This window comes from Lynx canadensis, chromosome D4 (genome assembly GCF_007474595.2).
Source record: "Lynx canadensis isolate LIC74 chromosome D4, mLynCan4.pri.v2, whole genome shotgun sequence".
NCBI classification, from domain to species: Eukaryota; Metazoa; Chordata; class Mammalia; order Carnivora; family Felidae; genus Lynx; species Lynx canadensis.
The window spans coordinates 26314568-26337945 of record NC_044315.2 but is presented as its reverse complement, the minus strand read 5'-3'; the positions used below and the strand labels follow the sequence as shown (position 1 = coordinate 26337945).

Below are 23378 nucleotides of genomic sequence, written 5' to 3'. Positions count from 1 at the left end.
CCAGGTTTTTTTCCCAAAAGCATTTTGATAGCATACCACTCACTGCCCTGAGCAGAAATTCAAAGGCACATTTTCTTTTTTGGTGTCCTCTCTCTTCTTCCCCTTTCCCAAATAAATAAAATGACTGTGCTTACATTTACATTGGCCATCTAATTATTATTGTTTTGAAAATAACTCTTTTACAAATATATTGAAAAAACATTTTTTTAATTGTGTGATAATTAAAAACTTGCATCAGATTTGTTGGTTTTTTTTTTTTTTTTTAAATGCCTTCTGGGTTTTGAGGCTTAGAAATCTTATCCAAAGATTTAAAAAATAAAGTTCCATGTTTATTGTTTTTAATTTCCTTTTGAAATTTTACTTGCTAATTGTTAAGTTTAAATTCTTAATCCAGTTAGAACTGCACTATTAAGAGTGACTTCAGCTTGTTTTTCTCAGTGGCTCTCCAGTGGTGCCAGCAGTTAGTGGGTGATCACTCTTCTCTCCACTAATAATAATTAAAAAAAATGTTTATTGGGGCACCTGGGTGACTCAGTCGGTTAAGCATATTCTTTGGCTCAGTCACGATCTCACAGTTGATGAGTTTGAGCCCTGCATCAGCTCTGCTGACAGCTCAGAGCCTGGAGCCTGCTTTGGATTCTGTGCCTTCCTCTCTCTCTGCTCCTCCCCTGCTCGAGCTGTGTGTGTGTGTGTGTGTGTGTGTGTGTGTGTGTGTGTGTGTGTGAGAGATTCACTCACTCTCTCTCTGTCTCTTTTTTGAGCATGGGAGGGCAGAGAGAGAGAGGTAGAGAGAGAATCCCAAGCAAGCTCAGTGCAGAGTCCGACACAGCACTCGATCCCAGGAACCGTGAGATCATGACCTGAGCTGAAATCAAGAGTTGAGATGCTCAACTGAATGAGCCACCCAGGTGGCCCTCCACACTAATAATTCTAATTTTTACATCTGCCTTTGGTTCTAATTCTGAATTCTCTTTCTTTCTAGAGATGTATCTACTCCTACACAGTATCACAATTTAACTTCCCTTACATATATAGTTAGGTTAATATCTGTTAGATTATTTCTCTTCTTTCAGAACTCCCCTGTCTGCCTTCATACTTACGCACACCAGGTGAACCTGAGAATGAAGTTGCAGAAAATGTTGTGGGCATTTTGATTGTGATTGTCTTGACTTTATTGATTAATTTAGAGGTGGTTGACATTTATAATGTTAAATCTCTTAATTAGTAAGCCATTTTTCATGACTAAAGTTTTTTTTTTTTTTTTTTTTTTAAATTTTTTTTTCAACGTTTTTATTTATTTTTGGGACAGAGAGAGACAGAGCATGAACGGGGGAGGGGCAGAGAGAGAGGGAGACACAGAATCGGAAACAGGCTCCAGGCTCCGAGCCATCAGCCCAGAGCCTGACGCGGGGCTCGAACTTGTTTTGTTTTTTAAACATTTTTTTTTTCAAAATTTGAAACATTTTTTACCATAGTTTTTGTTCACCTGTTGGTTACTACTGTGAATGTGATCCTTTCTCCCATTTTGTTTTCCAACTGATTACTGTTTGTCCAGGAAAGCAGAAAATTCTGAATTTGTAAAGAACGGTTTTGATGCTTGGAATAGCAGAGCACAAAGTAAGAAGATTCACATGGCCCTGCTCTGGTCACTGTGCTTTCATGAAAATGTTTAGAAACTAAAAAAAAAAAAAATGTTTTTAATTAAAAAAAAGCCCTCTTGAAATATTGTATTCTATCATTCTTATTTTTGCAGACCTTGCCTAAGATACTGAGCCATATTGCTCCAGCATTTTGCATGAGCAGCTGTAGCTTTGTAGTGGAAAAATCTAAAGAATCCACGGCACGTGTTGTGGTTTGGAGGGAGATAGGCGTACAAAGAAGCTATACCATGGAAAGTACTTTGTGTGGCTGTGATCAGGGAAAATACAAGGTAAAACATCTCAGGACTTTGAGTAGTAAAAAGTATTTAAGGACTTTCTTTTCATATAGCATTCTCATGGTTTATATTAAATGGCACATTTGTTACACTGAGCTATTGCAGTCATGAACTTGAATCCTATGCAATTCTTTTTTACTTCTCTGTACTAAATAGCTTGCTTTGGGTTTTTATGAAATCTTGGTTGAGTCCATCTACATTCATAATTTTTAAGAAGGCATGTTGTGGTACACATTTTAAATACCAATTGGTAATTTATAACGAGCTGTGCAAGTAGTACATAATTAACACAAACTTTCTGTCATTTTAATTTGTTGGATGTTAGCGTGTTTTTATGCATTTAGAAAATAAACACATTACACTTGTGAAGTTTTTTATATTTAGATTTTGTGTGTGTGTGTTACTTTTAAATGCATATCCCTTCCCTAAATTTTTTTCTTTACTAAGACTGGTGGTATAGACTTTTATTGGAAACAACTGGAGTTTTAAGTTTACTTTTGAAACTAAAGACTAATAAAATATTAGGTGATGTTGAATTTTTTAATTTGAAAGACTGAAAAAAATAGGCAATCAGCTGGAGCTTAGATAATCAACAGCAACCTAATAAATATTACAAATACTTATTTTTCTTGCCACAGAAAGATTTTCATGTGTCACGCTAGTTATTCTTTATTCTGTTAGGTTTGGTTTGGTAAGGGAGGAAGAGGAAACTGAATCTAATAGTGATCTTTATATACCTCACATATAGATGGTTGGTTATAACTTTATGTTTGGAAGGAGTTAAAAAATCTTTCAAATGGTTAGTATTAAAAATGTAAACATAGGTAATGTCAAAAAAGCTTAACTGGAGAGCCTAAGTAATAACTGTTACAGTCTATATCCAACTGAGAAGAAATTGTGTAGATTTTTCAACTGACATTCAAATTTTGGGGGCCTTGTAGAGTAGAACTTAATGAAATTTCGGTACTTTCTGTTGAGTGACTTCCCTAAATTTTAGGTTGACCACAGTATATTATTCTTCCAAAATGTAGTATCTTTTGAATTCAAATACTGTAAAACAGTGACTTCTCATCTACCAAGGATGTGATGGTGGTAAAAGATAAAATGTACCAGAGCGCCACTCCAGAGCCCAACCCCCATCCCCTAATCATTGCTGTCATGGACAGCTTTGGCAAGAGTCTCATATTCTGTAAGTGTGTAGGATGGGAAAAAAGCTTAAGAATGAATCACTTTTGTATAAGACAATAGGTGTCTTCTAGGAAAAAAACCCTTAAGCTATATGATGTATGGAAACAGACTGTAGATAACTTCTTAAAGAGATGCTTACACAGTCAGAAGAGAAGGCAATTTAAAGCATCAATGTTTTTGATGCTCCCTTCTGTGGGTTGGAAGAGAAGTAGAGAAGCTGAGACTTGCATGCCTCTTGAAATCAACTGTAGCATATAGCAAAGGTGTTTCCTTATTATATTTGGATTCTACAGATAGACTTTCTTTGAATTTTTACAAATATTCTATTTGTAGGGACGCCTGGGTGGCTCAGTCAGTTAAGCGTCCGACTTTGGCTTAGGTCATGATCTCGGGGTACATGAGTTTGAGCCCGGCGTCGGGCTCTGTGCTGACAGCCCAGAGCCCTGACCCTGCTTCGGATTCCATGCTCCCTGTCTCCTTGCACCTCCCCCATTCACACGCTCGCTCTCTCTCTCTCTCTCTCAAAAATGAATAAACATTAAAAAAAATCACAAATATTCTATTTGTATTTTGATACATTAGTTTGATCATTTAAAAAGCCACATTTAAAAAAATAGTTAAAATATACTTTCAAACCTAAAATCTTAGACCACTTTTTTAAAAAGTTATTTTTTAGAAAGAAATCTATAGACTTAAAAAATAAAATGGATACCTAGTAAATGTTCATTTCTCTTTTATATAATTTAGTTACTAGAGCTACGTTAATTTAAAACTCTTATGGAGAGAAGTATCTCTTACTAATCAAGTTTTTTATTAATGTCTAAAATCCAATGCTGTGATGATAACATATACTTTTTATGAAAGCTTTTTTTGTTATTGTTAATAAACTTAGGGTTTTTAGAGCAGTTTTAGATTCATAGCAGAATTGAGTAGAAAATACAGAATTCTCAAATACCCCATATGTCCCCATACACCTAATGTTATACTTTTCAGACTTGTTAATGTTAGCTAATAAGTTATATGAGTTTAACGATATTTTAAGAAACCATTCTCTTCACCTCAGGAATGCTCTTATATTACTAGATTTTAGGCTGTAAATGGTCTTTATTTTTATTTTCTGTGAACTAATTCAGAAACAGCCATGCCTTTCTAAAGCTTTTTAATTAAGAAGGCAAATAAATGTTCTAATAAAGTCAGGTCACATTCCGTGGAATGTTTGGACATGGGTAAACTAAGCAATCAGTTAGTCAATCATTATTATAAAGGAATGTGCTTTGGGGGGTTAGTAACAGTTTTTACGGTTTATTTTCTTCAGTTACCGTGTGCTTTTAGTCTGTTCATTGAAAAACTGTTTTAAAGTAACTTCTCTAAATGATGTGTACTCTCATTTGCACCTGCAACTTTTGTTGGTGTGAGAATTCTCTTATTTTAGAGATTCATTTTTATCTGAAAATTCAGTGATAAGCAGTGTCTTGGTTTATGGCCATTTTTATCATTTTATGTGGTAACATTTAACTTTTGATAAACTTTATATTGTTTATTGGGGAAACTTCCAATTAGAAAGGGTAGAGTTGGGGTAAAATTTTCTTCTGCCCTCACTAGACCAGATTTGAAATAGGCATTCTTAATTGACATGGAACATAGGAACTTCTTTTACTGCTACCTCATTGGCCTAGATCTGTTTGATTCTTTTTGTTTGTTTGTTTGTTTGTTTGTTTTACATAGGTACCTTTCTTTTGTTGGTTTTTTGCTTACCAGTTTCTTTTTATTTTTTTTTTAAATTTTTAATGTTTATTTATTATTGAGAGACAGAGAGAGACAGACCGTGAGCAGGGGAGGGGCAGAGAGAGAGGGAGTCACAGAATCCAAAGCAGGTTCCAGGCTCCGAGCTGTTAGCACAGAGCTCGACACAGGGCTCAAACTTATGAACGGCGAGATCATGACCTGAGCCGAAGTCGGACACTTAACCGACTGAGCCACCCAGGTGCCCCTTTACTTACCAATTTCTTTTATCATACAGTAAAAAGTATAAGGTAATGTTTAGGTCTACAAATTAAGGCCTTGATTTTGACACTACAGTATTTTAACATTGGCATCCAAAGTCGTGGATTACAAGAAATACTAGCAATATCTTGCAAAAATGTAATTTCACACATGAGCCCCAGAGTAACATAACCACAAAATGTTTATTTTTTTTCCCACTGTGTTGGTGAAAATTGTTTGCATGTAGTAAATGAGAAATAGACATTTTAGAAATGGTTTTTTTGAGACCATTTCCTTTGTGATCTAAAATAATCTTGTTAAGACATTGCGCTTGTTGAGTTGTCGGTACTTACAAAGTACCAAGCTTTTAATTTTATTAATATAATTATAAATTTCTTATATGCAATTGTAATAAGACATAGCCAGAGGATAGCAAATGTCCTACTTATATGTATGAAATTGCTTTATTTCTAGGGTCTACAGATTGGTACTCGAGAATTGGAAGAGATGGGAGCAAAATTTTGTGTTGGTCTGCTGCGTTTGAAAAGACTGACATCCCCATTGGAATATAATCTGCCTTCCAGCCTGCTTGACTTTGAAAATGACTTGATTGAATCGAACTGCAAAGTAACGAGGTAAGACACACTTGTTTCATTCCATTATGTTGTAGCATAATGTTAGACTTCATTAAATTAATTAAGTAGAGGAAGGGGACAGAGATGTTGATAGCCAAAAGCATTTTTAGAACTAATATAATTAAGTTCACACATCTAAGTTATTTACATGTTTAATTGTTACAAATTGTAATAATATTCTTCATTCTTTTAACATTGATGTTTGGATGAGACTGTAATGAAATATCCTTATATTTTGAGTGCATTTTTAGTGATCTTACTGGTTTACCTTTAACCCAAAAATAAGCAATGTGGAAAACAGTGCTTAGATAGTATCTAATTAATTAATTAATTTTATAATTTACATCCAAGTTAGTTAGTATATGGTGCAACAGTGATTTCAGTAGATTGCTTAATGTCCCTTACCCATTTAGCCAATCCCTCCTCCCACTACTCCTCCAGCAACCCTCAGTTTGTTCTCTGTATTTAAGAGTCTCTTATGTTTTGTCCCCCTCCCTGTTTTTATATTATTTTTGCTTCCCTTCCCTTATGTTCATCTGTTTTGTATCTTAAATTCCTCATATGATGAAGTCATATGATATTTGTCTTTCTCAGACTAATTTTGCTTAATAATACCCTCTAGTTCCATCCATGTAGTTGCAAATGGCAAGATTTCATTCTTTTTGATTGCCGAGTAATACTCCATTGCATATGTATACCACATTTTCTTTATCCATTCATCCATTGATGGGCATTTGGGCTCTTTCCATACTTCGGCTATTGTTGATAGTGCTGCTATAAACATGGGGGTGCATGTGGCCCTTCAAAACAGCACACCTGTATCCCGTGGATAAATGCCTAGTAGAGCAATTGCTGGGTCATAGGGTAGTTCTATTTTTAGTTTTATGAGGAACCTCCATATTGTTTTTCAGAGTGGCTGCACCAGCTTGCATTCCCACCAACAATGCAAAAGAGATCCTCTTTCTCCTCATCCTCACCAACATCTGTTGTTGCCTGAGTTGTTAATGTTACCATTCTGACAGGTGTAAGATGGTATCTCATTGTGGTTTTGATTTGTATTTCCCTGATGATGAGTGATGAGCATTTTTTCACGTGTCGGTTGGCCATCTGGATATCTTCCTTGGAGAAGTGTCTATTCATGTCTTTCGCCCATTTCTTCACTGGATTATTTGTTTTTTGGGTGTTGAGTTTGATAAGTTCTTTATAGATTTTGGATACTAACCCTTTATCTGCTATGTCATTTGCAAATATCTTCTCCCATTCTGTCGGTTGCCTTTTAGTTTTGCTGATTGTTTCCTTCGCTGTGCAGAAGCTTTTTATTTTGATGAGGTCCCAGTAGTTCATTTTTGCTTTTGTTTCCCTTGCCTCCGGAGATGTGTTGAGTAAGAAATTGCTTTGGGCAAGATCAAAGAGGTTTTTGCCTGCTTTCTCCTCGAGGATTTTGATGGCTTCCTGTCTTACATTGAGGTCTTTCATCCACTTTGAGTTTATTTTTGTGTATGGTGTAAGAAAGTGGTCCAGGTTCATTCTTCTGCATGTCACTGTCCAGTTTTCCCAGCACCACTTGCTGAAGAGACTGTCTTTATTCCATTGGATATTCTTTCCTGCTTTGTCCAAGATTAGTTGGCCATACGTTTGTGGGTCCATTTGTGGGTTCTCTATTCTGTTCCATTGATCTGAGTATCTGTTCTTGTGCCAGTACCATACTGTCTTGATGATTACAGCTTTGTAGTATAGTTTCAAGTCTGGGATTATGATGCCTCCTGCTTTGGTTTTCTTTTTCAAGATTGCTTTAGCTATTTGGGGTCTTTTCTGGTTCCATACAAATTTTAGGATTATTTGTTCTAGCTCTGCGAAGAATGCTGGTGTTACTTTGATAGGGATTGCATTGAGTATGTAGATTGCTTTGGGTAGTATTGACATTTTAACAATATTTGTTCTTCCTATCCAGGAGCATGGAATCTTTTTCCATTTTTTGGTGTCTTCTTCAATTTCTTTCATAAGCTTTGTATAGTTTTCAGTGTATAGATTTTTTACCTCTTTGGTTAGATTTATTCCTAGGTATTTTATGGGTTTTTTTGTGCAACTGTAAATGGGATTGGTTCCTTGATTTCTCTTTCTGTCGCTTCATTGTTGGTGTATAGGAATGCAACCGATTTCTGTGCATTGATTTTATATCCTGCAACTTTGCTGAATTCATGAATCAGGTCTATCAGTTCTTTGGTGGAATCTTTTGGGTTTTCCATATAGAGTGAAGAGTGAAAGTTTGACCTCCTCCTGGCCAATTTGGATGCCTTTTATTTCTTTGTGTTGTCTGATTGCAGAGGCTAAGACTTCCAATACTATGTTGAATAACAGTGGCGAGAGTGGACATCCCTGTCTTGTTCCTGACCTTAAGGGGAAAGCTCTCAGTTTTTCCCCATTGAGGATGATATTAGCATTGGGTCGTTCATATATGGCTTTTATGATCTCGAGGTATGCTCTACTGTCCCTACTTTCTTGAAGATTTTGTTCAAGAAAGGATGCTGTATTTTGTCAAATGCTTTCTCTGCATCTACTGAGAGGATCATATGGTTCTTGTCCTTTCTTTTATTGATGTGATGAATCACGTTAATTGTTTTGTGGATATTGAACCATCCACTGCCCTTTTCAAGTTCACTGATTCTTTCTTCTATTTGATCCAGTCTGCTGTTGAATCCTCTATTGAATTTTTCAGTTCAGTTATTGTATCCTTCAGTTTTGTAATTTCTTTTCAGCACGTTTTTATATTTTCTGTCTCTGTTGAAATTCTCACTTTGTTCATTCATTCTTCTCTTGACTTTGGTGAAAATTTTTATGACTGTTACTTTGAATTCTGTATCAGTTAAATCACTTACTTACATTCTTTGAGACCTGTTTCTAGGTATTTATTTTGTTCTTTTGTTTGGAATATATTCCTCTGTTCATTTTCAGTGACTTGTCTGTTTTGGTTCCTGCACATTAGATGAACCTAGCCGTCTCTCCCAGTCTTGACAGAATGCTCTTGTGTAATAGACGAACCTCCTTGATCAGCCTGGCTTGAGCTCCTAGTTGTCTCTCAGAGTTTTGTGATTGCCCAAGCCTCTTTTTTTGTTCTCAGTCGCTCCCAGTAGTTGAAGGTGCCAGGTCATGGTAGTATCCCAAAAAGGAGGATCATAGTCAGCACGTAGATGCAGGATGATTAGGAACTGGACCCTCTAGCAGCAGCTGAGAAAATATGTGGTTAAGCCCCTTCCAGAGAAAAACTGGGAGATGGGCATTTTTGCCTATTCCCTCTGTGCTAGCCTGAGGATAAAGCTGCAGGAGGTGCCTCTGTGCCTGGTCAGAGCTGTTTTCCTTGCTTGCTACCGTAGTATGGGACTAATGAATGCAAGCCCTGTTGGCTCCTAGGGGCAGGCCATCCTCAGGTCTGTCTCTTCGGCGGCAGCCACAAAAGCTGAGGGCCAGATGTGTGTACAAGCTCCTTTCAGGGCCGAATGGGGGACTTGCTTTGATTATTGGAGCCCCCTGAGGGGAGAAAGCAGGATATGTATCTGCTGGGTTCCCCAGTCTCTGAAGAGGATGACAACCCACAGTGCCTGCCAAGTTAGAAGTCTGGTCCTTAGGCTGCAGCTTTTAAAATATACACTGAAACTTTTTAGGGGAGGACTGGGAGATGGGCAGTTTTGCCTGCTCCCTCTGTGCTGAACACACCATACACACACACACACACACACACACACACACACACACACGTACCTATATACATGCATACATACATGCATATATATACCTTTGCACACATATACATATGAATACACACACACACAGATACACGCTTGGGCACAAGTCCTGCTGACTCAGAGCTAGGTGTTTTTTTCTAAACAACCTTTAATTCACCCATGCTGTCTTTAGCTGGGTCTAATCTGATGTGAAATTTATCTTTTTAATTTCTAATTGTAGTTAATTAGGGGGATTAGAAAAAAACCTCTAAAAAACCTCTTTGCGGAGGGTTGGGGGGATGATTTACGAAAAATTGAGAAATGTTACCCTGGGGCATAAGTTCAGTAGCCAGTATCCTGGGGGGCCACTCGGACTTGCTTTTGAGCAGACTTTCTCTTACTCTCCAGACCCCCATTTCTGTGTTTTGGCCCTAACAGAACAGCCTCTGTGACAAAACTCTTTGGAAAGTCATCTTTCCATCTCTCTGAACGAGGGAATAGCTTGAGGAAGGTGATCTGAAGGTCTAATTGCTCTTTATAAAGACTTTAAATCAATTATTCTTTTCAGTTGCACCCTGAACACCAGTATCTCCAGTTTCTCAGCTTTGCTGCAGCTTTTGTAATGCAAATCCGCACATCCCTGTTGGCTTCCCCTGTCCTATGGACTTGAGCAAAGTGGAAGTTGGAACCCAGGCCCTTTCACTTCATCCATCTGCCTCCATCTGCCAACACTTCGTTGAGATCTCTTCTTTGCTTTTACTCCCTCTTTGGTTTTCTTTTTCCTGTGGACTGTCCTTTAGAAAAGAAGTTATTCTTTTACAGTCATCTTAGTTGCTCTTGAGATTCACTGTTGTTACCGGAACTTCTAGAACTTCCTTTTCAGTGAAGCCTGCGGTTGAAAATTAATCGTGTTTTTTATTCCCAGGGCATTCATTGGAAATTACACACACAAAACATTTTAACTATCCCCGATTGTATTTGTTGTATAATAAAAATTTCATCTGATGTAACACTGAGTCTACATTATATCTTTCTTAGGGGGTGTGTTTCTTTTAGGTCTAAGCTGGGAATATTGGTTGAGCTCATTTAAAAGCTTACAGCTATTGGGGCACCTGGGTGGCTCAGTCGGTTAAGCATCCGACTTCAGCTCAGGTCATGATCTCCCGGCTCGTGAGTTCGAGCCCCGCATTGGGCTCTGTGCTGACAGCTCGGAGCCTGGAGCCGCCTTTGGATTCTGTGTGTGTCTCTGTCTGTCACTCCCCCACTTGTACTGTGTCTCTGTCTTCCTCTGTCAAAAATACATGGACAATAAAAATAAAAGCTTATAGCTATGTAGTATTTTTGTACTTAGCAAAAGTGTTTCTATTTTACCTGTCACCTAAACTATTAAAACAGTCCTTTCAGTGACTCTCATTTAAAGGATTTGAGAATTGATACAACATTTAACAGTGCTTCTCATCAGATTATGGTGATGGGGACTACATTTCAGGATATTAGGTATATAGAAGAAGTATTTGAAGTTTGAGTATATTTAAAACATTACAGGAAAGTGAAGCTGAAAAATACCAAATTCTGGACAATATTTTATAATAAAAACATATGCTCATGTTTAAATGAGGCCTAATTAGTCTCTTATAATCAGATAGTATTTGGATGTCTTTTTCTTTTCTTTCTTTTCTTTTCCTTTATTTCTGTCTTTCTTGAGATGGAGTCACACAGCATAAAATCAACCATTTTAAAGTGAAAATTAATGAAGTGAATAATAATATGTTCATAATATCGTACAACTATCAGTTCTAGTTCTGGGAACTCTGTCTAGTTCCAAAATGCGTATATCACCCCCAAAGGAGACCTTCGTACCCTTAAGCAGTCATTTCCAGCCCCTGACAATCACTCGTGTGCTTTCTGTCTCTGTGGATTCACCTGTTCTGGATATTTCAAATAAATGGAACCATGCAGTGTGTGACCTTTTATGTATGACTTCTTTAGTTAGCTTGTTTTCAATCTCTATCTGTGGTGTAGCATGTATCAGTACTTAATTTGTATTTGTGTGTACAGCATCGACATTAGAAAATGGGGTGAGAAATTGTTCTTAATGCAACTAATAAAAATAAATAGGACTTAAGCTGGAGAAAACCTTTAAAATACGCTTAGCATTTGTTCTACTTTATGTTAATGCTTTTTTAAAAATCTAATTTGATGTGTTTTGATAAAGATAGAGTACCTGACTTCTAATAAAGTATAGGGAATGAGGGGCGCCTGGGTGGCGCAGTCCGTTAAGCGTCCGACTTCAGCCAGGTCACGATCTCGCGGTTCGTGAGTTCGAGCCCCGCGTCAGGCTCTGGGCTGATGGCTCAGAGCCTGGAGCCTGTTTCCGATTCTGTGTTTCCTTCTCTCTCTGCCCCTCCCCCGTTCATGCTCTGTCTCTCTCTGTCCCAAAAATAAATAAACGTTGAAAAAAAAAAAATTTTAAAGTATAGGGAATGAGTACAGGTCTGTAAATGAGTTAACAGTATAACGTTTTGTGGTTAAAGGCTCTACCCCTGACCCTAGCAATATCAGAGGGACTGGTGGGAAGTTATTGGTCAGGTGTAGTACAAAGATACTCATTGCTGCAGACTATTAACACATGAATGAAATACTAACCTATGTATTTGCTGTGCTTTCTTCGTGTGAAGCTAGTGTTTATTTGTAAATATGTAGGACCTTTTTCTTCTGGGAAAATTAATACTGTTAAAGAGAAAATTATTTGTGACACTTCACAGAACAGGAAAGCAGACTATTCAGGAGGATTGCTAACAAGGGGGCTTTGTACTTTGGGAGGGAGATTGGGCTCAGTTGTGAATACAGTGAGGAACACTAGTGACTTATAGCCAGGGAGTAGAGTAGGGGATTGGCAGTTGGAAAGTGACTAAGAGAAACCATCCCAGGTAAGGGAGATTCTGGCTAAACCTACTTGACGGAGTTTTTGCTGAAAGCAGGCCAGGCTGATGAGATACAGAGAGTGGGATTTCGATAAACTGACTCAGCAAGATTTTTGCTACAGCTAGGCTAAGCAGACAGAGCCCCTGCCTGAGGACAGATCCCAAGGTCGGGACCTAGTCTGAAAGAGGACTGAGAGCAGCTGGACTCAAGCTTGGTCACAGAGAGAATCTGTCAGTACAGATCATTTGTGGCCACATGTTAATGGCAGTATCTAATACCTAGTAATGTAGTAAAGCTTACTCATATTGATGTGCTTTAAAATTTTTTTTTTAATTTTAGAGAGAGAGAGTAGGAGCGGGGGAGAGGGGCACAGAGAGAGAGAAGGAATGAATCTGAAGCAGGCTCCATGCTCAGTGTGGAGCCTGACACGGGGCTCAATCCCACAACCCTGGGATCATGACCTGAGCTGAAATCAAGAGTTGGATGTTCAACTGACTGAGCCACCCAGTCGCCCCTAATGTGTGTTTGCTCTGTTTTTTATGTACAGTTTATTATTTAATCAAGCTAATCCTTAAAAAAAAAATTCCTTTTCAATGGCTGTGATGCGCATGCTTGAGGCTGTTGTGCATTTCTGGCAGACATTTATTGCAACCATGTAGAAAATTCCTACAGCTATAATTGCATTAAGATATTTTCTAGGCAGGGGTGCCTGGGTGGCTCAGTCGATTAAGTGTCCGACTCTTGATTTTGGCTCAGGTCATGATCTCATGATCCATGGGTTCGAGCCCCGCATTGGGCTCTGTGCTGACAACTCAGAGCCTGGAGCCTGCTTCTGATTCTGTGTCTCTCCCTCTCTCTGCCCCTCCCTGGCTTGTGCTCTGTCTCTCTCACTCTCAAAAATAAATAAACGTAAAAAAATTTTTTTAAAGAATATTTTCTAGGCAGATAAATCATGCCATATAATTGAAGGGTCATATCACAACTCTTAGTCCACTTGAAATCATAGTTGCTTATAACTAAAAGTGAACCATTTGTGTTTTTGTGAAATGCTCTTGTACCCACAAGTACAGAGGAGCCTAAAATCATCTAGAAAAACAAAATGGAGACTCACATGAACACTTCAGGACCCCAGGGCAGATTTGATTATAATGAAAGCTTTCAGGCTTAGTGTAGGAGAAGGAAATGATCCTTATCATTGAGATCCAGATAAGTATCAAGTTAGTTATCGTTAGTCTCTAAGACAGCTGTACAAGGAATTTGATGATTGTAGATATTTATTCATATTTATGTGCTATATTCTCAGTAACCTCTTAACCTCTTGGAAGAATGGTTATTCCTCTCAATAAGTGCCTATTTGAGACTTCAAAGTAAGAATGTGGCATATCAGAACAAGGAAGAATACATATTCCTTCAAAGAGGCTTCATTCTATCCTCTGGCAGGTGTAGAGTAGTCTGGCCAGGGACTGAGCAGACTTGAGGTAGGTTTGCAGAAATTGGGAAGCTTGTTCTCCCTGGGTTCACCTGTCCCCTCCCTGCCCTCCGAAGGTCACGATTGGTGGCCTAGGGCTTCTCTTTGCCTCAAGGAGGCTCCTCAAGACAGCCCTCCATTCTATTGTTTGTGTTCTGTTTGTTTTGCTGCTTTCTGCTTTGCTTTTCAGCCTCTTGCACTGTGTATTTAAAGAATTTGTCACATGCCTCCAGGGGAAAACTGTTGGGGTCATATCTCTGCAACTCCCTTCTTTCAGGAACCTTGGCAGCTCTGAACTCCAATTTTTGCCACCAATCCTTTGAAATTGCTGAAAGCTCTGATGACTTCTCTGCCTCTTAGCAGCTGCCCTTGCCTGGCCTTGGTTCCCTCTGGACTTTGCCCCACGCACCTTTTCTCTTGGTTGATTTTGCTTTGTATCCTTTCACTGTAATAAGTCATAGCTGTTAATACAACTGCGTGTTGAATCCTGTAAATCTTGCTAGCATGTCACCAAACCTGGGGTGGCCTTGGGACCCTCAATGCACATGCCCATTTTGAGTTTCTGTTAAGTTCAATTATTATCTCTGAGATTTTCATGTTCTATTGAGAATGAACAGAGACAGATGATAATGTAACCCTTTTTCATATGTGTGTAAACCCAGACTCAGAGATGAACTGACCCAAGATCATCCATGTGGTAATTCTTCACAAAACCAGGAATCGTGCCCACGTCTAACCCAGAATTCCCCTGTACTTTCATTGTATCTTGTATCTTCCAAGGAACTAAGCAGAATTGCTAAAAAGGAATGGCTTCAGCCTTTGAAGCTGTCCGAATTATTGGGAAGCTTAACTGTTTACCACTTTCATTACGTATAAGAAATGTTTCTAGATCAATAGTAAAATAAAGTAAGTTGGAGGTTAGTGACTTCATTACTATTTTTTTGAAGGCAGCTTAGTTATATATTATTTTCCAATGAAGTATCAGTAAATTAACAACTTTCTTTACTTTTTTTTTTCCCCCAAATAGATATCCTCTTATTAGAAATTCTAACTCTGTGTGTGGGTATGCACGTGTGCAGGAATGTGCAAATAAATACTTATGTATACACTGTGGTCAGTTAAGACCGACAAAAATTGTTACTTGTATTTTCTATGGATAATTTTGTTTGCTTTGTGATATTTAGTAGATGCCGAATCTCTTATGAGCTAAGAATCAAATTATATAAATGGAACATTCTCTAATATTTAGGCAGATACAGATTTTTCTTTCACCTGAGACCTAATATTTGAATACAAGAAAGACATAATCGGCAAGTCACAAATTGGTAATTTGGACAATGGAATATTTTTCTGTTTGTGTATCAATTTCAGACTTTCTGCCCTAGGATATGTTCATTGTGCTGTCTAAAGACAGTAGGTTAGTCTCAAAACTGTTGAAGAGGACACGGTTAAGGTAGGATTCTGAGTCACAAAAGTAAGGCAGTGTTTTTAGTCAGTGGCTTGACGGCAGCCCATCGCCTGGGCTCTGTAGGAATTAACAAAGATTGATTAACTTTTTTTTAACAGATTTTATTAATTTCATAATAACATTTTGTATTTGTATAACCTAAGAATTTATAAATGCTTTCCCACTTTACTACAACAATTTGCGAGGTAGTAGGTCTGATATTGTGATCTCTGCTTGTACAGTAGAGAAAAACCGGTGTTGGAAACCAAGGACATGACTTGCTCAAGGTCATGCAGCTGGTTAGTAGAAGAAGAGAGGCACAGACCCAGAATTTCTGACTCCATAAACAGTGTTTTGCTTCTTTCATGCTTGTATAGGGAACAGAGCTGAAGATCTGCCTTCTGGTGTCTCAGATGTCAAGTCAGCTCTCATGCAAGTAGTTGGGCACACACTGAGGGGGATGGTGAATTTCTTAGGTTTAATTTTGTGTATGCTTAATAGTTTAACACAAGGATAGCCAGAACACTTTCTAAATCTGAATAAAGCAGAATTTTTTGTTATCTTTAGAAATCAGTTGGAATTTTAAACCTTTTCTGCATCTCAATGACACCCTACAGCAGAGAATTTCAACAGATTCATCCTGTGAGAAAGTCATATGGGTGAAGATTTTGGTATTTTTCCTGAAGCGGCATGAGGAAGATTTGGTTTGGGACTAAAAATGCTATTCTCTTTTAGAATCAAATGTTTCTTATTGATTAAAATCCAGAGTAGAAGGATGTTAGGGTAGGTGAACAGAGGCCAGTTATTGGAGAATGAAGCAGAAACAGGCAACGGGAGTTAACTTAAATGAAGAAAATTAGGGGAACAAGAAAGTCGTGGTGGGAAAAAAGTAATAGTGACAGGAAATAATTAAGTGCTGATTAGAGTTTCTTTTTGTGATTGAATTATTACTTGAATTCCTTTCTGTTGATGTCAAGGGATTATTTATTTTATAACTCTAGGGCAAATTACCTTCAAGTCTTTCTCTTCTTATCTGAAGGCTGTTGTGAGATAATGTATAGGAAAGCCCTTCCTAAATCATGAATTGTTCAAAACATATGTTGGAATTATTAATAAAAGCAAAGCTGAATTGCTGTGATTGGTCTTGAGCCTTAAGTTTTTTTTTACTAAAGTATAATCAGTGAGATGGGGTAATATAAAAATCGATGGTCTAATTGGCTCCGTTGGCTTCTTATAGAGTTCAGCAAACATTTGTTTAGGGCCTACAATGTATCAAGCACTTTCGGGAGCTGACAGGAGGCACTGAGATGAGTAAGTCACAGTTCCTGACCTTAAAGTGCTTAGGAGACAGACCCACAAGTCAGTGGTTTCACCTGCATACCAGAAGTGATCGGACAGAATGTGCAGGGTACAAAGGGAATACAGAGAAAGGGCACTTATCCCAAGGTGGGCTTTCATAAAGGAAGAACATCTAAAGATGAGCCTGAGCTGCAGTTTGAAAGAAATTTGAGTCGTTGGGAGAAAGAAGTTGGGAAGTGTGTCCTAAACAGAGGAAGGAATGTCCGTGAAGGTTTGTCATGTAAAACGTGAGGCAAGAAGTGGTTCAGAGATTGACTGGCAGGACTTGCTTTCTGAGAAGTGTGGTTTTACGACTCACTGAGTGGATGATTTGAGGACTAGGACAAGTGGCACAGGCTTGGTAGGGAGACTGGTGAGTTCCACTGTGAACATAGACTTGAGGTACATGTGAGATAGCCATGCCTGGTATGCACAGTGCAAGTTCAGGGGCGAAGTCAGGGCTAGAAATTTGGATGTGGAAATGATCGGAATGCAAATTAAAATGTGTGAGTTTACTCAAAGAGGGCATGCTTATGAGAACAGTTGGCCAAGAGAGCATTTTTATACGGAGGATGAAGAGCACTTGATCAGCAGGGAGGAGGGACAGAGGGGAATGAAGCACGACAGAGGAGAGGAGTGTTGGCATTCCTACCATTTAAGTGCAACAGAGAGATCTAGAACAATGGGCTGGAGAGTGACAACTGGAATACCAGTCGGAAGGCTGCTCTCGGGAGTGACAGAGGTTGTCATCTCCTCCTGTTCCCTTCGTCTCGAGATTCCCCCAGTTCTTTAACCCCTAAGCCTACTCCTTGCTCATCAAAGGCACTGATAGCCCTTCACCACTGCTGGAGGGACTCTATATTTCAGCCAGAGTGTAGACCTTAACGAAGCAGAGGCCAGGAACGTGACTTTGTTAGGACCTGCAGAAACAGGCGTCAAAGTTTGAGTTACAGGAATGGAATTAGAGTGTGAAACCCACCCGCTCCGGGGTATCAGGATGGGGGATGCCAGAACACGGATGAAATTTATGTCACAGTCAGCATATGAAGGAGCCAAGACCGGCAATTAACAGGCTCACATTATTTTCTGAACATTCCTTATTACGGGATTTATTTGAAATTTCCAGGAGCTTTGTTTTCCAGGTTATGCTTTTCAGCCTTAAAAAAGTGCTAATCAGCATCTGATTGCTCCAAGTCTCCTTGATGTCTAGGAGCTTTTTTTGGCTTGATCTTAGGCATTTTTGTTACTTCAAAATCATACTTCCTCTGTTTCCTCAGCTTGTAAGAGTAGACTTTTCCTTTAAACCCTTTCTCTTAGTTCAGATTGATTAATATTCTAGTGTTCAGCTACCCATGTAGAATTAGGTCCTTGCTCTGACCTTAGTGTAGTGGCTGGGCTTCCTGTAACCAGCTTCCTTTATGCCAGTCTGTTTTCCTTGGTGACGGTATGGGGGTTCAGGGGTGCATCGGAATTCTGTGTTCCATAGACTTCCTGAACGATGCTTGCCCACCCACCCACTGCATGGATTTTGTGCTCTTCCTAGACATTGGGAGACCCCGCAATGCTGCAGGTAACTACACTGCTCTGGTCACAGTGCCTCATCACCATGGAGCCAGCCTCTACAGTCCTGGTTGGTGTTCTCAGCCCCTGTACCAGCAGAGTACATGGCTTTTGAGCAAACCTGCCTCCTCCCTTGCATTTCCATGGTCGTTTCTTCTTGTTAGGACAGTCTCCAGGAGGAAAGTAAGCAGGTTTCTCTCCTCACTTCTTTCCTGCATCCTTTGCTTTAGCTGAAGCCTCCATCTTTTCTAAGTGTCTTCCATGGATGCTGTGATTCACCTGGGACACCCTGAGAATGTGAATCACGAAACTCAGGGAGGAATGAATTATTGTTTTTCAAAAGAAAGAAAGAGAATAATGGTCGTTTGAAGGGGCAAATATGTTTTTGCCTTTTAATCTAACACTTTTTCTAAAGACCTAACAGTTTCATGATAAATATTTTAGTTGCATAATTGAATGCGGTGAAATAGTTCTTGTGCGTGATAGGTTGTAAAGTCTCACATCGTCCTTCGGGCCACTCAGCTGGCTTATCAGGACTGCTGCATCATAGTGCAAGCTCTGAACTTTTTAAGAAGTTTGCTATATAAGATCAAGGTGGTTTTGCAATCTATTTTTAATGAGCGGGAGAAAAACAACTTTAGGAAAAAAGATAATCTTACCAGATGAGTTTTGCTTTCTCATTTCAGAAAATGAGAACCACATAATCCATTAACTTGTCTTTCCTGCCTGAACTTCTAGATATCTGAACCGAATTTAATATTCAGTGCAGGACTTCTTTCATGCGAGCTGCCTAATGACATTTGCTTCTCTGTTCATTTTAACAGATTATTGTTCCCTTTTTATTGTCTGATTTTATGGCTTTTAATTGCACCCATGGTGGGAAATCCTGTTTGGAAGCAGGTGGGATACAAACAGACATCTGTGTGAAATTAAGATAGTTTGGGTCACAAAATGGGGACATTGAAATGCTTCTATAGTGTTTCTTTGATAACACTGTGTGTGTGGGCATGTGCACACATGTGTGTAGAAAATCTCCCAGATGGGGAGAAATCCGAATACTGTGATTTTTTGAAGAGGAAAGAATATTTTACCCTAGTGGAAAGGTTGTCTTTATCCCAAACAACCTACCTAATGAAATATTCAGAAGCACTTAGTGCTTTTAAGCAAATGTCTTATTCTGTGTCTCAAGGGAAAGTAATTAATCTGGGTGTGAGCATTCACTTGTTTTTCATTTTTATTCTTGACCAATGGAAACTGGATGGGTGAGTGCATGGGCCGTTTTTATGGCAAATAATCATTGTATAGACTTAGAATAAGTGGTTTCAGTGTTTAAATACCACAGTTTCTTATAATGGATGAATTATACGATAAATAAAATAAAGTTTATTGAAATGGTCTGTTTCTTTTCAGTGTTTAAAATAGAACTTTTAACCCTGCAAATTGATGAAGTCTTTTAAAAAGGCAACCTCATGGGAGAGTTTCTTGTTTTTTGTAGCTATCTAACTATAGGGTGGAGAGTGACAGTCTTTTAATATAATTAATACTTAGCATTTCACCCTTTATGGTTTCAGCTATTACAAATCTTTTAACTTGTTCATTTGGATAACATCTTTAAAGCTAATGCAAACTCTTACATTATATTGAAATCAAAATTAACCCAATATGGTCAAATAGCCTTATGTTAGAACCTTAGGATCTAATGAAGTCTCATGTGCTCTATGTGCTCTGGCCACAGCCCTACCACTTACGTCTTGGATGAAGATGAGCCTCGATTCCTTGAAGAAGTGGATTACAGTGCAGAAAGTAATGACGACTTAGATACTGAATTGGCAGAAAACGCAGGAGATTACGAACCTTCTGCTCAAGAGGAAGCACTTTCTGACTCCGAATTATCAAGAACATACCTACCTTAAGCCTTCTACCATCTCTTGTTAACTGAAAAAAGAAATGAAATATCTTGGGTTTTCGTACACAGGAAGTTTGAGAGAAAAGAGTTAAATAGCTAACTAGAGAAAGGCAAAAAGTAACTTGGGCCTGTTTGGTTTCAAGACAATAAATATGTTATTAATTCATGATAACATTGGCACTTGTTTTATTTCAGATATTCGGTGCACTTGATACCGCACTGAATGATCAAATACTGGATTTACCTGTTTTTAAAAACCTGAGTATCACTGCATGAATTTTTATCTTTAATGGTTATATCCTGCATCAAAGGGGTAAATTTTAAAGTGTGTGAGAATATAAAATCTGAATTCTAGAGTGGTTGAAAATCCCGAGTTGTTGAAAACTAATATATATGTACATGGATTTCTCTAGCTGTGACTGTGTAGTGTGGTTAGACATCGAAGATAAGACTGTTCTTCAGAATCATGTTAACTGTGGAGTTGCGACTGAAATCACCCAGAGTTTGCCTTGAAACCATTACAGTCTCCATTTACCAAATTAAACAAATAAAAGCTGTATTAAATATTGGATTCATTTTGTCATCCTTTTTAACCAGCCCAGATTATTTGGTTTGTGGAATCTTTGTGAGGCTATTATAAAAATCCAACAGCTGAACACACTGATAAAAACTTGTGAAAAGAAAAAAGGGCCGAATTTACCGGTGTTAAGTTTTTACGGTATACGTGAACCTGTACCTGTTGTAGAAGATACATTTGAACAGCTCTCTTCTCTAAAACTGTGTCTCGTGGGTGTACCTGAAATTTATCACTATAGTCAGTTAAACTTTAAAGATGCAGTGAGAGTGTGATCCAGTGTTAAGTGTGTGTCTCTGTATTAAGCATATTTAGCGTTCCCTGAGTTGTGTGATGCTGTTAGATTTACTCAAGGGAGTTCACCTAGGGCGTGCCGACCCTGGTGTCTGAGTCTAGGTGACCGCGATGATGGTAGACCATTTCTTGTAGTGACATCTTTGCGGGTTTAAGCTGCTCTGCTGCAGGAATGATTTTGTCTTCAAATAAAATAAAACTAGTTCAGCAACTCTGGAAAAGTGTCCTAAGAACTAAGTTTCTGTTATAATAACACAAACCCAAAGGAGATACCTCATTCATGGATTCTTGCCAGGACTCACATGCTTCGCTTTTGGTACATTGTCTTTGCTTATTCCTGGTTACAATTCTTTTAGGTCTTTTTTTAAAAACCTGTAATAATGGAAAAGAAAAGATAAAAGTGTATTTCATGTTTTTGCCTTTTCCAAATCAGTGATTTTCACTGTCTTTATTTGAGGCATTTTATCCATGGTATAGCTTATTTCTGGTGTCCTAGGAGCCATGTTTAAACACCTAGCACAGGGCAATTGAGCTCTTTTTCTCTTAGGAACCTAATTCTTATGAATCTCAGAAAATACAGACTGGATTGTGAGGATTGCCAATCCTCTTACTGTGTGGTGAGCTAATGTGGGAAAGATGAGGATACTTTGTAAGGTCAAACCTTATTTATTTAATAATCCAATAATTAGTAAAGTAATTTATTTTTTATTTATATACTTCGTATATAAAATAATTAGATATTTAATTATAATTTTTTGCAGAGAGTGGATTGGAGCCACTGTGTCTGTATGTAAATTTTTCTTCTTATAAAACTAAAAATTGAAACCCAAGGTATCCATGTATGAGAAGCAATTACAGTTACTGTAATGTGAAGAATAACTCAAAGCTTGAATTTATTATGTTGGCAGTTTAAAAATTCCTTACTGTAATATTTCATATCGATGAAGTACATCTTTTAGTATATGTTATAAAACCGAATATGCCTTTTATTAAATAATTATTCACAAGGTGGAAGAGAAACCTTTATAGTTAGGAAATGATATTTTCCTTAATAAACAGCTTTGGGAAAATAAGAATTTAAAATCCTAACTTTCCTAAATAGGGGTAAAGCTAAATGTAATTGGCTCTTAGTAGCTAAAACTGCCCTAAATGTTATCCCTGTTGTCTATTTCTTTTCAGGATTTTCAAAGAATAAGTGAGATGCCTTCAGTGCCATACTTCTGAAAAGTAATGTGTAGCTGACAACCTGAGTCTAATGACAGAGTTTAGATTTATTTAATTTGCCTTGTTTTTGGAACTATGAATATTCTTAAATGTAGATGGTCTAAACCAGTGGTTCTCGTCCTGTGTTGTGTGCATCAGAATCACCTGGGGAACTTGCTTCTTAAAACAGAGATTCTGTAGACCTGTGTGGGCCCCAAATGTACATTTCTTCAAAATTCTCAGGTGGTAATGCTGTAGGCATCGCTCCGGCAGAACCACTGTCTCCCCTGATGCGCTCTTCCAGCCTCCAGTTTCCTAAGAGGAAGTTAGCACCAGGGATGGTTCCGATCAAACTAATTTGTAGAATCAAGAAAATAGACACAGGGAGATCAAGCGAGGTCCCAGGGGCACGCAATCCAGATCAAACTAATTTGTAGAATCAAGAAAATAGACACACAGAGATCAAGCGAGGTCACAGGGGCTCCAGCCCAGGCCTGCAGACAACTAGTCTTGTGTTGTCTCCTTGCCGCAAAAGGAGATGCTGTTGTTGGCCTTTCCCCAGAAAGGGAGAACCATGAAAGGCTTGAGGGTCTGTCTTGAGTTTGTGAAATGTATTCAGGCAGGGCAGCATGCAAAAACCTATGGTTCAGATCAGTTTCTCCTTTACTGCAGTCATAGTATTGTTTGAAGACAGGATTTTGTCCTGCCTTAGTATCTTTCTTACTCAGTTCCTGCCAGGTCTCCCAGTTTTGTGTGGTATTTAGAAACATGGACATTTGTCTGAATCCTAATTACAAATAAGTAACCTGGAGTCTCACTTCAGATAGCGCACTAACAGCAATGAATACTATCTTTCTACATTTCCAATGTCCAAGTTAACATGACCATATTATTATAAGCACTGAAATGGATAATATAATAAATGTACTAATGGAATTGTCTTTGTGCATGATCCAGAAATAAATGACAGTAACAAAACCATGAATGTATCTTTATAAATCCTTTTGTTTTCTTGTATGTACTTTAATGGTTATAAAAGAATGGAAAAATCAAGTGAATTCAATGAACCAGCTGCATGTAAACGCTAGGTCCCTCCATTAGGAAAAAGCTGTTGAAGCAGTATTTCAACTGAAAGATCATTCTACTGTATCCATTAGAATGTTCTTATTAATATTAAGTGAATATTTCTCTGGTTAAAGCAT

General features: G+C 38.2%; 1 protein-coding gene across 7 annotated transcripts in view; it reads left to right on the top strand.

The window, feature by feature from the left end:
- The window catches only part of AGTPBP1 (ATP/GTP binding protein 1), a 199873-nt gene extending 176716 nt beyond the window's left edge, over window positions 1–23157 (top strand). For 6 of the 7 annotated variants that reach the window (XM_030293983.1, XM_030293980.1, XM_030293978.1 and 3 more), the window contains exons 24-26: window positions 1754–1930; window positions 5582–5742; window positions 19935–23157. In XM_030293983.1, coding sequence (XP_030149843.1) covers window positions 1754–1930; window positions 5582–5742; window positions 19935–20112 — 516 coding nt within the window. In that variant the 3' untranslated portion in view covers window positions 20113–23157. Of the gene's footprint in view, window positions 1–1753; window positions 1931–5581; window positions 5743–18182; window positions 18383–19934 lie in introns of all 7 variants that reach the window. The other variant, XR_003964299.1, reaches the window with a different exon arrangement.
- The last annotated feature ends 221 nt before the right edge of the window (window positions 23158–23378 follow it).